At 38.9% G+C, this 13,801-nt stretch overlaps 1 protein-coding gene across 14 annotated transcripts in view; it reads left to right on the top strand.

The window, feature by feature from the left end:
* nfixb (nuclear factor I/Xb) overlaps nucleotides 1–13,801 on the top strand; it is a 134,371-nt gene that overhangs the window by 19,659 nt on the left and 100,911 nt on the right. The window contains exon 1 of one of the 14 annotated variants that reach the window (XM_027141696.2): nucleotides 2,927–3,151. The exons of the other annotated variants lie outside the window; for them this stretch is intronic. Coding sequence (XP_026997497.1) covers nucleotides 3,125–3,151 — 27 coding nt within the window. The 5' untranslated portion in view covers nucleotides 2,927–3,124. Of the gene's footprint in view, nucleotides 1–2,926; nucleotides 3,152–13,801 lie in introns of those variants that run through there. 14 annotated transcript variants of the gene reach the window in all.

Raw genomic sequence — 13,801 nt, 5'->3', positions numbered from 1 at the left:
ACTATTTTCCCTGTTACTGCAATTCTTATTATCCCTATTGTTGTTATTATTGATTTGTTATTTGTGTCAGCCGTAATTACAGTGACGGACAGTGCACGTTTATACTCTTGTTAATTGCGCCACAATCATAATGTCATTCACAGCTCTCCTCAGCTGCAAGCCATTACCGTCATTATTTCCACACTCACTTTCGGGGAGGAAAAAAAAGAAACCTTACAACTCTGCCGAAGCCATGCTCTCTCGTGGGAATGAAAATTATAACGATAATGTGCAGCGCACTTGTATAAAATGAGAAGCCCACAGTGAGACAGGGGAGGGAATGAGAGGCGAGGGGGTTCTAAAAACTACTACATACAGCTGAAAAAAACAGTGCGTAGCTTTTAAAAATTCCACCCTGCAAGCTCATTTGGATTTACAGCAAGGAGAGTAAAATAAAATGGCCATAAAAATAGAAGGATGGTATAAAGAGATGGAGGGAAGAAGGGATGGTTCTAGGAGTCTGTGGATGACTGAAAATGAGATTGTTAATGAGCTGGGAGCTGGTTTTCTACTCTTTGTTTCTTTTTGTTTCCAGCAGGCAGCTTTTGCCAAGTTTCTCAAAGAAAATCTGGCTTGCTCCAACGTATCAAATGTCTCCGGGTACAGAGAAGAGCTGAAAACGGAGGGAAAATAGGAAATTGTGATTGGTGGGAAGAATGGGAAGAGGCGGGGCATTTAAATCCATATTGGAAATCAAGCGTTATCCATGAGTTTGCTGACAGTCTGAGAACATCAGTGAAAATTGTTTGAGTCCAGCATATATAGACCACATTTGATCGTTCCTTTTCTGATCTGTTCACTATGTTACACTTTTATCACATTTTGTTTTCATCAAACTCTTTTAATGAAAATTAAATGATCAACTCGTTATTCACAGATCACCAATATACTTTTTAAGTATAGCTTGCAAGATTTAACATGCAGGGTTTAACTGTAATTCAGTAAATTTAACACCTTACAGATGCTGGCTGCAACATACACATAACTGCTGAGCAATCACAGTTTAATGCACAACAACGTGTGCATTTTTGCCTTGTAAGAAAGATGGCTGACTGCTCCTAATCGTGGCCCAGCATATGGTTTTGCCATGTGTTAGTAAACGAGTGTTTCATTTTCTCTGACCACTAAACATCGGGCTCATTTAGGGAGTGATGCTACATGAGCGCTCTTAAGCATTGGGTGAAATCTAGGAAAATCTCCTTCCTTAATCTTCCTTCACTGGGTTATGTCTTTTGCCACAAAAAAGTGGTTCATTATTTAGAAGTGGCAAAAGAAATAATATTCTCCCACGGTCTCTAGTGTGTTTAGAACATCTCAGTGCTTTGAGATGGTTATCCACAATAAAACATATGCCCTATTTAGGGCCACTTATGTGCGCAATCTCAAGGGTCAAGCATGGACACTGTTGTTGCCAGTGACCACACCAATACAGACTTTCAATCAAGAACACTATCTACAGCTGATGTGGTTTGACCTAACCCATGCCACACACAAAACACTCACACGCCCTCTCACTCTTTCTTCTGTCGCTGACCGACTGCTCCCTCCATCGTTCCCTCTCTCCTTTGGCTGTGTGCGGTAATTGGCCACACAGCGCTGGCTTTGCTGGTTGTTTCCCCTGCAGTGGCTTGTGGTGGTGCTGTGCAGGCAGCAGGCCTCATAAATCCCAAGGCCTCGGCTGTCAGTTCCAAACTTCAGCTCTGCTTCCCCACAATGACTTCACCCCCACCAAGCCTCCCCACCCAAGCGCAGCCTCCACAGTTTCGCTTTCTTTCCCCTTTACTGCCTGTTTTAATGTGTATTGCATGGTGCAACAAACAGTTCAGGATTAGATTTAGATTTTAGAAAGACTCACAATACTGTTTTTAGGTATGTTTGTCTGTGTACACCTGATTGGTTCTGGGGTTTTCAGTGTCCCATGATTAGTTTTTTTAACTATAACTTGTCTATCTGTTGAGGTCTTAAATCTCATTTGTAAAGTGGGATCCTTTTTGTTCTGCTTGGCCTTTTGTCAACACATTTTTACAAGGCAAACACACACAGATATGTATTATATAATGACTTTTTTGTATAACCTTTATTTAAATTCATTGGTATGGCATTTATTTTGTATGGACTACAGTACGGACTACTAACTGTTCTGTTATTAAGATTTACGCTTACACTATCAAACATGTAGTAAAGACTACTTTCCCATACTTGCATGACACTTACTTAACCAAGATTTATGCAAAAAAATAACTCGACGTCAGTAACGTAGATCCTTGTGAAATTAAATTGCAGTCCACAATATGACCATTACACCATTTAACACTTCCCACTGACCAATTTATATAGTTTATTACAATAGATGACTAAATTTACTATTTATTTTTGAACTTGAATTTAATACATGCATGTTTAATCCAAATCTCAGAAACAATTTGATGACACTAATGAAACAAGTGTTCTTAAGGAATAAAAACCATCTGTACAGCTAATAAACACTCAGGATATCATGATGCATGTTGAAATAATAAGTCAGATATCTGAATATTAATAATGTATACTGTCCGTGCTGAAGATTAGTGTTAAAGGGGCTGTACAATAGTCCAGAGAGCTCTGATATAAGCTTGTCGCAATTAACTCGATTCAATTTACACTAAAGTATCTTTATAAAGTCTTATCGATTTCAATACGACCTTGATTTAACCGTTTGCTGTTGTGTGTTGAGGGAAATCATGGGGTAGAGAGAAAAGAAGAGAGGAAGTCAGCGGAGGCATGGAAGTAAGGAAGGAAGGAAGGAGGGAGGGAGAGAGAGGGATAGAGGGAGAGAAAAAAGTTCCGTCTCCTCCAAACTTTAGTGTGCGTGCGTGCGTGCGTTTGTGTGTGTGTGTGTGTGTGTGTGTGTGTGTGTGTGTGTGTGTGTGTGTGTGTGTGCGTGCGTGGTGTGTGTGTGTAGCTTTCACTTTGAGTCGCCTAGGCGGGGTTTGTAGCAGTGCGGCGTGGAGGGAGCGAGGCAGCGCGGCGAACTTGCAATGCAGCGACCGCCGACTGCCTTCCGTCTGCAATAAGCTCCGCGATTTCTCTCTCTAACGCAATAACCATGTACTCCCCGTACTGCTTAACACAGGTAAACACCATGCTCACTTTTTTCTTTTCTTTCTTTCTTTTTTTAAAATTGTCTTGCTTTCTGTTGATCCTTATATTTCCTCCCGTTCAGTTTCTCCCCTTCTTTTCGTACCTTTTGCGATTTTCTTCTCTTTCTTCTTCTTCTTCTTCTTTATTATTATTATTATTATTATTATTATTATTATTATTATTATTATTATGATTGCGCTCGAGCTCGTGAATCGGTTGCGGTTAAACCGAGCGATTCGATTCCACTTCTAATAACAGTTTAATAACTTTTTCTGTTTTGTAGGCGTTTCGCAGCCGTATGGTTGCGTATGTGAGAAAATGGCGCGTCGCTCGATTCTATTTCATATTTAAAAAAGGAGGGAAGAAGAAGAGGATGAGGAAGAGCGAGAGCACTGCTAGGCTTTAAAGTTACAGTCTTTGTTTTTAGGGTTTAACTTCAGGAAGAAAGGCTGAAAACGAGGAAAACGCAACGCGTCTTTGGCGGATCGCAGATCAGTTGTGTTGCATGTGTGTTGGATCGTCAGTCCTTTGCCTAGATAACTTGCTTTTTTTTTTTTTTTTTGCTTTTTTTTTGTGCTTTTTTTGGGGACAAGACAAAGGTCAATGACACTGTTTCTCTGTAAACGGGACAGTCTTAAAAAAATTTTCACAAGAGATAATGAATGGCGCATGTTGCATTTCAGGTGATTGAACACTTTTTTTTATGACATGTTGTGACTAGCTGTTGTTTGAATACAAACTGAATGAACTGTTGCATGCTTCAGTGCTTCCAGATAACATCTAAGATAATATAAGGCAAGGTTTGGAAGAGATGTAAATGCATCTGTATGCAAAGTATCCTATGGTTTGAGCTGGGGAAAAATGTCTGAGCACTAAGAGCCATCTTTATTACATGTATAAATACGTAATATAAACTTTATACATACTTTATACAGTTCCAAAACTAAGTTCATGTTAAATGATTATATTATTTATGGATTTGAATAATTTGATATTTGTAACTAAAATTTGAGGGTCTTGATCTGACCTCAAGACACATGCAGAGTTTTATTTATTTATTTGTTTATTTATTTATTTTTTATTTGAATTTGCAAATTAATGCATTTGATAACCATGCAAATAATTGAATCCCACATAAAAGATACACAGCAATTATTGTTGACCATAAAGACTTTGACAAACAATTTCTAAATATGTTTAAAAAAAACCATATTGTCTAGTAATAGCACAGGTCTACTTTGGGCCTGTAATTTAATACCATTTTGCAATTATTATTGAACTTACTATTAGTTATTACTTATTAGTAATTTATTGTATTTTTTTGTACTCAAGTAGCATAACAGAAAATTATCTGTAAACTAGTAGATATACATTATTGTAGCAGATTAACAGCAGGTTTATGAGTAATGCTCTGTGCTCTCTACTAATTTTGTCGAAATGTAATTCCATTTTCTTTCAACCCTTTTTTAAGACAGACTCTAAACTGAATTTTAGTCCGCTTGCAGCAAACAGAATAATCTGGTTTAGAGTTGTGATTGTGAATTTTCATGGCAAGTGTGTGGGGGAAGACATCTGAAGTTTACACGTGGACAGACCACAAGCTGTCTGTTTTACTGAGAAATGCCACAGTTATCCAAATACCTCCTTGTAACGTCTTCTTTACTCTCATAAAGAAAGCGAGCTCTCTCCTTCATCAACTTTTCTAAACACTTTCATACACTTTGTCTGGGTTTTGACCTGAAATAACAGAGTCTCCGTGCTTGTGTTTTTCCTGTCTAACTCAAGTAGTTGAACTTGTATTTAACAGTTCTGCTTGCATTTATTGAGGCTGCAGCATTTTGTTTTTACTGCACAGCATGCGGGACAAATAGCTGCCTTTCGGCACATGCACGACCGTTTTATGAAGATTTACTGCACAATTTTCGTCATTTATAGGAATGCTTGTTTATTCATGGCACAACAGACAGTTCTGTCCGTATGACATGTAATTTATTCCTGATTTTACAGTGGTTTTATTAAAACAGTTTTGCTTACATGCCGCTCCAGCCGGTTCATTTGGTTAGCAGGCTGTGGTCTGTTTTCCATTTCCAATACTTATAACAATAGTTAGCATACCAATTGTGTAAAACAGTGTAATTCAGCAGTAAAAAAAAAAAAAATTATAGCCACAATCAGCTGAAATGGGTAATTCACACACTTGTAGTTAGAGGTAACTGCACATTCTTAATTTTTAATTAAAGTTGCATGTCTATAGGTATATAAGAGAAAACCTAAGGTCATAGACTTTTGTTACATCACACATTTTCTCAGGAATACCGTGTAAAGGCTGGACATTTAGCACACATTTGGTTTTGGGAGTTTTTCTAGCTTGGGTTTTGTTTCGGTAAGCGGATCAGGGCAGATTTATCTCCTGTGCCTGAAATCCACATATTTACCAGCTTATGTTTCATTGAACCCTTAAGTTCCTCTGCTCCAGGTGAAACAGCATTAGTGAGTGAAATGTAACTGGAAAAATAAATATACAATATTATAACATTACCAAATGGCCTCCGGCTTCTTCTGGCTTGGACCAAGACTTTTTTTTTTCTTTTTTTTTTTGAACTGATGTAAAGAAAAAGGCTGTGCATGCAAGTTTTTTTTCCTTTTTTTTCTTTTGTAACCTTGTAAGGTTTTCTGGGTGTATGTGAATGTAAAACGACTTTACGTAAAGGCACTTGAATGAATAAATGCACATCATTAACACTACTCATCATCATTATAGTGTAACGCGGTAATGTTGCAGTCTAAAGGCATTATAGTGCGCGCGCTTTCCATTAATTATATACAGTAATTGATAACAGAAGCGTCGGCCAAACGCGCACGTGCTTCACACGCGCACTTCTGAAGCCATCACTAAGCGAGAAAGAATTTTGAAGTGTCACTAAATTCCTAGTGTGTGTGTGTGTGTGTGTGTGTGTGTGTGTGTGTGTGTGTGTGTGTGTGTGTGTGTGTGTGTGTGTGTGCGCGCGCGCGCGCGTGTGCGTGTGTGTGTGCGCGCACGCTTTTCATCTCCGCACAAGCGCTCGCGACTGTACGGCTCTGATTCTGGACTTGCAGAGGCTCCGAGTTTTGCGCCTAACAATAATAATAAAACCAAATTGGTCCTGTATTAAAGTCCGAGATGACCGGGTTTAAACAGTGCTAGGAATAATGGGCCGGGATAAAAGCTTTTCTGGACTGCGGTGCGGTCGGGATTGCGCATGATGGAGATTACAGTGCGATTCGGAGCTGCAAGATATGTGAATAAAATAATGCAGTAAGAGTAGAGAAATGATCTATTTCAGCTACAGAGTAGATCATGTTTCTCATTTAATCTCCAGCAATTTTTAGAGGTGTTTTAAATATGCATTTGTCCTTAATATAATAAATAAGATCAGATAGACAGATAGTCAGATAGATAGATAGATAGATAGATAGATAGATAGATAGATAGATAGATAGATAGATAGATAGATAGACATTCTGTGCATTCACATCTTTCCAATGTATAATAGCTTGGCATTTGCTTTGGTTTTAAATAAGGTTGCTTTGTTAAGGAAATGAGTCATATTTTGATTTCTCACTTCATTAATACCGTAAATATTATATTCTAATTAATAATTTTAACAGTTTCTATGGTTGGATGTAGTTATTACATTTCTCATGTTTGGATTCAGATTTGTTTTAAGGCTTTGATAATGATTTGTATAATTTTAGTAGTGCATGTAAGAATTTGGGGAACAAACACGTTGAACAAAATAAGCAGTATATTGACCTAAACAGCAGCTTGAGCTCATAGGTGTATAGGTCACACATATATTGTACATGTGATTAGTACATACTATAAACGTTATATACTTTTGTTAGCCATTTTAGCTGTTCTTTTATCGTTCAGGGTTTTTTTGCACACTTTTAAAATTTTTTTTTATTTTTTTTATTTTTTTTTTTTGCATTCTAAACCGATATTTTTTGCACTCGGATTTTGGGGTAGGTGCCTCGTTTTGTGTATTTACTTCAATAAAATAAGACTTTTCTAGAAAAAAAACTTTTGCTACTGTGAAGTGTTTTAGCACTGAGAAGATGGCCATGTCAGAAGAGGTTTATACCACAGAAATAAAACTAGGCTTCAGGAGTTTCAGGAACATCTCTCGTAAAGGCCTAATTACGTGTATAAACTTTTACAGCTGTGACGGCTTGAAATTATTACGTTACAATTGTCCAACCCTGATGCTGTTTAAATTGTTTTTAAAGGGTGCAGTCTGCTAACGTTCCTGTTCAAAAGTTCTGTAATTATTATCACTAAACCTATGACACATTGAATACATTCCCACTAAGGACACATTTAAATTACAGGAATTGAACTAATTAAAATAATAATTGACCCTTTCTGACACCTTTCATGTTCTCCCTTTTTTTTTTTGCCTACAATTCAATATTGAGCTCTGCTGAACAGTTTATAGAGTCATTTATTCAGTACCTGGAACAGACGTTGGCCGACGCACAAAACACTGCGCTTAAATGGATATTTTTGACTGCGGTCATCCAACTCCTATAGACTTCCTCTGAAAACTACATCTAGTCAAATTGCCAAGGTGAATGTTAAATCCATCTAGAGCTTCCCTGCTCGCCCTCTCTCACTTCCCAGGCCTGGAAAATGATTTGAAACAGCTGTTCTGGGGATTAAAATCTGATGAAACCACGGTCTGAACAAACAGAATTGTAGGACATTTTCGAACTAAAGTTGCAAACACATACACATGCGTTCAGCTCAGTTTGCTTGTAAACTCACTGATACGGCTCTGTAAACATCTCTCTTATTCACTCATTCACTGCGTTTTCTTTCTGCAATGCAGCAGACCAGCGCTTTAATGCAGATGTGGTGTTATCACTGGATTAGTCAATGTTACAGTTCCTTAGTATTTTTGATTGGAACAGCTATTTACATTTGATCCTTCTTTTTTCCAGCAAATCAGCTGAATCTGTTGACTGATTAGTACATTGTGAGCAAATTCTGAACAGAAGGAGAACCACAGATATTACATAAAGGATATATAAGACTTAGTGCTGGAACAAAAACAATGTTTATAATAGTAATATTAATGCACTATGTTTTATAACCCTTTCTTTTTAAAGTAAAATGGCTGTAATGTAAGGAAATCTATCAGTATTGTCCTATTTGCCAAAAGCAGACAGCATTACACTTTTATATGAATTGCAGACAGATATAGTAATTGGACTTGAGCAAAAATTTGGCAGTACTAAGTTAGGCTCGTTGTTGTAAAGGGACTAATGGATGGCTATAATGTCAGTGGTGCAACGGGACACTGTGTTCCTTTTACTTATTCATTCCTCTCGAGCCCCTGTTGTCTTCCACACCCAATGGCTTCTCCTCCTACTCGCTTTACGCAGCTTATTAACAACAACATCTGAGGTAGTCTAGTGCTCTTAGTCTTGAATTTACCAGCCATTTTAAAAAGAGGGCTCTTTCTTTGGGTCATTTCATTTAAATAAATCATTTAAATTTATTTGCTGTTTGTACTGTTGGTAAACTTCTCACAGACTTTTTTTTTAAATGAACACATTTAAATAATATTTACACAGAGTTATACAAGATGTAGTTTCTATTGGGGACAAATCCTTAAGACCTTTTGTTGTTTTGTTATCAGGAACTGTGTGGCCTGAATTTGTTAAATGGTGTTGACTGAGGGGAATTATAGTTCAGGATTAAAGACTATTTAGTGTTTTTCTCTCAAGCTGTATGCAGAGAGGCCGAATCGATCATTTCTTATTCGCTATCTGCACAGCTGTCCCAGTATCCGTGGAGAATGGATTCCTGCTGCTATTGCCATGGGAGTCTCCAGCCAAGAAGAATAGGAGGAAATCCAGTGTGTGTGAGTGTGTGTGTGTGTATGTGTGTGTGTGTGTGTGTGTGTGTGTGTGTGTGTGAGTGTGTGTGTGTGTGTGTATGTGAGTGAGTGTGTGTATCCTCCTCCCTTCCCCTTCGCTCATGTCACTCCTGGCACGGATTAGGCCTTGGCAGAGCCCTGGCAGTGCCCGTAGCTCCATTGCGGCTCTGCGGTTGCTGATATGTTGTGCTGTTGCCATGGTTATGGAACACACACACTCGAACACAAGCGCAAATTACATAATTGAGGCTGAATATACATAAGCCACAGAACGTATTTTTTCCCTCTTTTTTGGATGGAAAGCAAGTAAACGATCAGAGCTGATCAGAACCAAGATCTGTGGGAAAACAGTGTAGGCCTCTTGTACCGGCACAGACCAAATGGCGTCTCATTGCATCTGTTTGATAAAACGGTAAGGGCCTTCGGTAAAAGTCAGACGAGGCCTTGTACCGTAATTTCAATCTGATTAACCATCGGTATAAATGTTACACAGGCTGTTGCCTGTTTTTTGTTTTTTTTTTCAGACTGTTTGGTCTGGTTAGTTAGTTTTCTTCATTGAGTGAGTAGGATCTCTCAGGCAGAGGGTGTGGACATTTACACCGGGTGGCTATGCCAGACTTGGCATTGCTGTGGCGGAGCATCGCTGTGTTGCTAAGCAGTTTTTCCTGCTTTGGCTTCCTGCTTTATTGGTTCGGTCTTTGTCTCCATAGATCAGTTCGTACACTTTACTAGCAAAATTTTTATTCTCATCGTGGTCTGCGAATGCATTCATGGGCTGTTTGGAACAGGAGCAAATCCTGTTTCCAAGGAAAGGTACAGTTTGTACTTTTTATTCTAAGACTATGCATGAATTTGTTGGCAGTAATAGATGTTGTCACTGTAAATACTTGATGTATATCTGAAATGGACCAATCCTAATATAGCAGTATCACTGTCAGTGACCCAGTGTAAGTGTGAAATCTGCAAAATCTCTCACTCTTTCCCTACTCATAGTAATAAACTGACTTATTTAGAACTGTCTGCCCTCATGCATAATGCATTTCCACACACACACACACACACACACACACACACACACACACACACACACACACACACACACACACACACACACACACACTTGTGCACACTCTCACCTCTCACACCTGCACACACTTAAGCACATGGTGCGCAGGTGTGCATTCTTGACTCATCTGTGTCAATCTGGTGGCAATGGGAGACATCACACCTCCCCACACAGCACTGTGTGGGGAGGTGTGTATGAGAGAATTTCACTGAAAGACAGCAGTACTATTACCAGCATGCCACGTGTGTGCTTTGGCCTCAGCTGACTTTTAAACCATACGATCAAAAACTCTGCTCCATACATCCTGTCTTCATGTCCAAAGCATTAAATTAGCACGTTTTCCCAATGCACAAACCTGCATCCGTAATTAGAGATCGTAGTAACATCAAAGCACTTCACAGCAGCAGCGATTGGTTATTTTCAGAGATGACCCGACATCTGATTGGTTAGTCCAACATTAAAGCTGGTACACTTATTATACACGTATCCCTTTTTCACACGTTTAGTAAATAGTGATGAATTTGTGAATGTTTTGTCTGTATCCACGAGGTGATAGAACTTTAGAGTTAGCTAAGAATCTCTGTAACTAATAAGTGCTGTGGACTCCCTGAAGCAAATCTCAGTACGCATTATTAAGCCAGAAAGCCTCTGTGACCATGACAGGAAGTTGTATAATTTTATTTTTCACTCTAAAGTGTTTATCCAGATATCCAATGAGAGCCACAGAGAGTGATAGAAGAAGAAAGAGGGCGTCTGTGGAGTGTCAGACAGTTTAGGAGCTAAACACACGACAGGAAGAGTTTTTTCTGCCAGTATAACTGTTATTATGGTGCTTTTTGAAAACAGAACCACAACACAAGTCAATAATAAAAGCGTATTCTATGTGATTTCTGGTTGGTATGGCTTATACTTATGGTGTTAGGGCTACATTACAGACGAGAAGACATAGCCTCTTCTCTCATTCTTAGCCTTTCTCTTTTTCTTCGTGCAAGCAGGAAGTTGGTTCAGAGCCAGCGGTGGAAATCTATACTCTGTTGCATAATATAGCATATCTTTACCTAACATGAACCTAGCGGAGACTCGGCAGCTGTGAGCAAACAGAGAGAGAGAGAGAGAGAGAGAGAGAGAGAGAGAGAGAGAGAGAGAGAGAGAGAGAGAGAGAGAGAGAGAGAACAAGGGAGGGTGTGTGTGTGTGTGTGTGTGTGTGAGGGTGAGAGATTCCTGTGAGTCTTTGCTGGCTATGGTTTCAGGCCACAGGCTGTAGGCCTTTTTCAGACAGGCCCAGTGTAGTGTGACACATTGCAGGGCAGAGATCGCATTCTGTCTTTTACTGTTCAATAGTTCAGCACCTGGGACAAACATTCACATTCTTCAATATTTCAGAAATTGTATGCAAAAAAAAAATACACAGGGGTGCACATATTTTCCTTGTATTTATAGTTTTTATGTTTTCCTGCATTTAAACATTTCAAATTGGGGGGCTGACAGTCGAGGTCTGGACACACACACACACACACACACACACACACACACACACACACACACACACACACACACACACACACACACACACACACACACACACACACACACACACACACACACACACACACACACACACACACACACACACACACACACACACACACACACAGATAAGTGAAAGCCTAGTCCAGTGTGTTATCCAGTCCTAAGTTTTGATTGGTAAGATTTTGTAATGTAATTAAAAGTACAGGCAGCTAGTGGGCTAGTTGCATTAGTGTGGAGTTTCAGGAAATGAGCCTGAGTGTATGAGTTACTGAGAGCAAACATTTATCCTCTGCTGATAAATTTTTCAAATGTAGCCTAGCACATCAATATAACATCATCGAGCCATGGTTGAACATTTCAGCTGTGACCTGCAGTGTTCCCTCTTCACAAAATATTGTCTGAGACTGGCGAGTATTTTTATATTTTCTCAATATAATTCAATTGTATGATATTATATTCCACTAGGAGAGAAAGATGTCTGCTTGCACAAACCTGTATATTTCTGTCTGAGCACTCATTATGTCATCCACACACTAATTAACCCGCCTACTAAAAATCCTTTACTGTCAACCAGACTGTGCCTCGGTTGACGTTGTCTCGAGCAGCCATTCGATCCAGATTACTTCATTCAAAGATTTGCGGTAAATAAATGACCATTTCCTACCGATTGAGTTTTTAATAAGGTTCACCTACAGTAGCACAATGATTACAGCACATGGAGGCAAATGTAGATTATATGAGTGTTGTTTTTATTGATAGTATGGATGGAAACAAAACTGCAGATTTTTTCAGTAAAACTGATTGAATGTTTTTAAGTGTGATTTCGAACTGCTACCTCAATGACATGACATATACATTTACTTTATCATATATCAGAAAGCAACTGAGAGTAAAGGTAAGGTGCAAATATTAAGATGGTACATTGAGTTTGACTATATTTCTGTGTGGAGTTTTGCATATTTTTCCTGTGTTCTCTGGTTTTCTTTCATCCCTTAAAGGACTGGGATCTCTTAAATGCCTATGTGTAAATGTGTGAGTGTGTGGGATAAGCTCTGGACCAACAACAACTCTGACAAGGATAATGTACTTAGTGATGAAGTTTTGCCCATTTTGTTTTAAAATGACAGTGAACGAAAAGAAAGAATTTTAAGGTGTAATTTTTTCAGTATTCATTGTGGATAGTCTCTAAAATAGCGTTGTAGAGTCTATACGCAGGGTAGTAATGCAGAGTGACATGAATCATTTACAATAATATCCAAATAATCAACACAAATTACATCAAGAACAAGCCATTAGGTGTCTGTTCTTATGTTTTCTTTTAATGGTTTTTGCATATTTTTCAACCTTTTTGTAAGTAGGAAGAACACCAGCAGAGGTCACTGAGTCAGACTGGTGTCTCGAAGTGTGCTTTTGTTCCTCAGCCAAAGGTTTTACCCCTAGCATATATATATATAGAATCGACATGGAAAAGTACACGATTTATTCCAGTTTAATTTAAAGTTGCATCCTCTGTATTTCCTTGTGTTCAATACAGTGGAGAGAACGTGGCTGCAGGAAGCAGCTGGGTATGTGTTTGTCCTTAGCTTTACATGCCAGGACAGTAATGCTAATTTAAGACTCCTCCAGGCTCTCCCATTTTGGTACTGACAGCAAATTTTGAGACAGAGTGGATTTCTTACAGCTCATTGAGCAGATGAGACTGCAGCCTTCGGTGATTAAATAGGGCCACAGAATCGTTTATGCAGATTTGTTATTAGTCAGATCGTAAAACTTCTGCCTCTCTCACACCTTACTTTGGGTTTGGCGTCTTTTTCAGCCATGCACTCTTTCTATTATTCCTGCTTCTGTCTCTCACTCCTCGGTCCAGCTGCAGAAGGCCTGACGTGCCAGATGAATATGTCTCGAATAGGAGCCATATGTGAGCTGAGAAAACGCACCCAGCACAGGGTGAAAGCACAAATGGGCTTTCATAGAGCCTCTTTCAAATCTCAACCAGGAGAGCAAGTGTAGCATTGACTGCTAGCTTCAATTTCTAGCCTTCTCCAGTCCTGCCTAAATAAATGTAAAGAAACAGGACTGTGCTCTATAAAAAGTAAGGATACACCATCAGAGCTGCTCGGTT

This window comes from Tachysurus fulvidraco, chromosome 15 (assembly GCF_022655615.1).
Source record: "Tachysurus fulvidraco isolate hzauxx_2018 chromosome 15, HZAU_PFXX_2.0, whole genome shotgun sequence".
Lineage (NCBI taxonomy): Eukaryota > Metazoa > Chordata > Actinopteri > Siluriformes > Bagridae > Tachysurus > Tachysurus fulvidraco.
The sequence above is the reverse complement of the archived record's forward strand: the minus strand, read 5'-3'. Positions and strand labels throughout refer to the sequence as shown.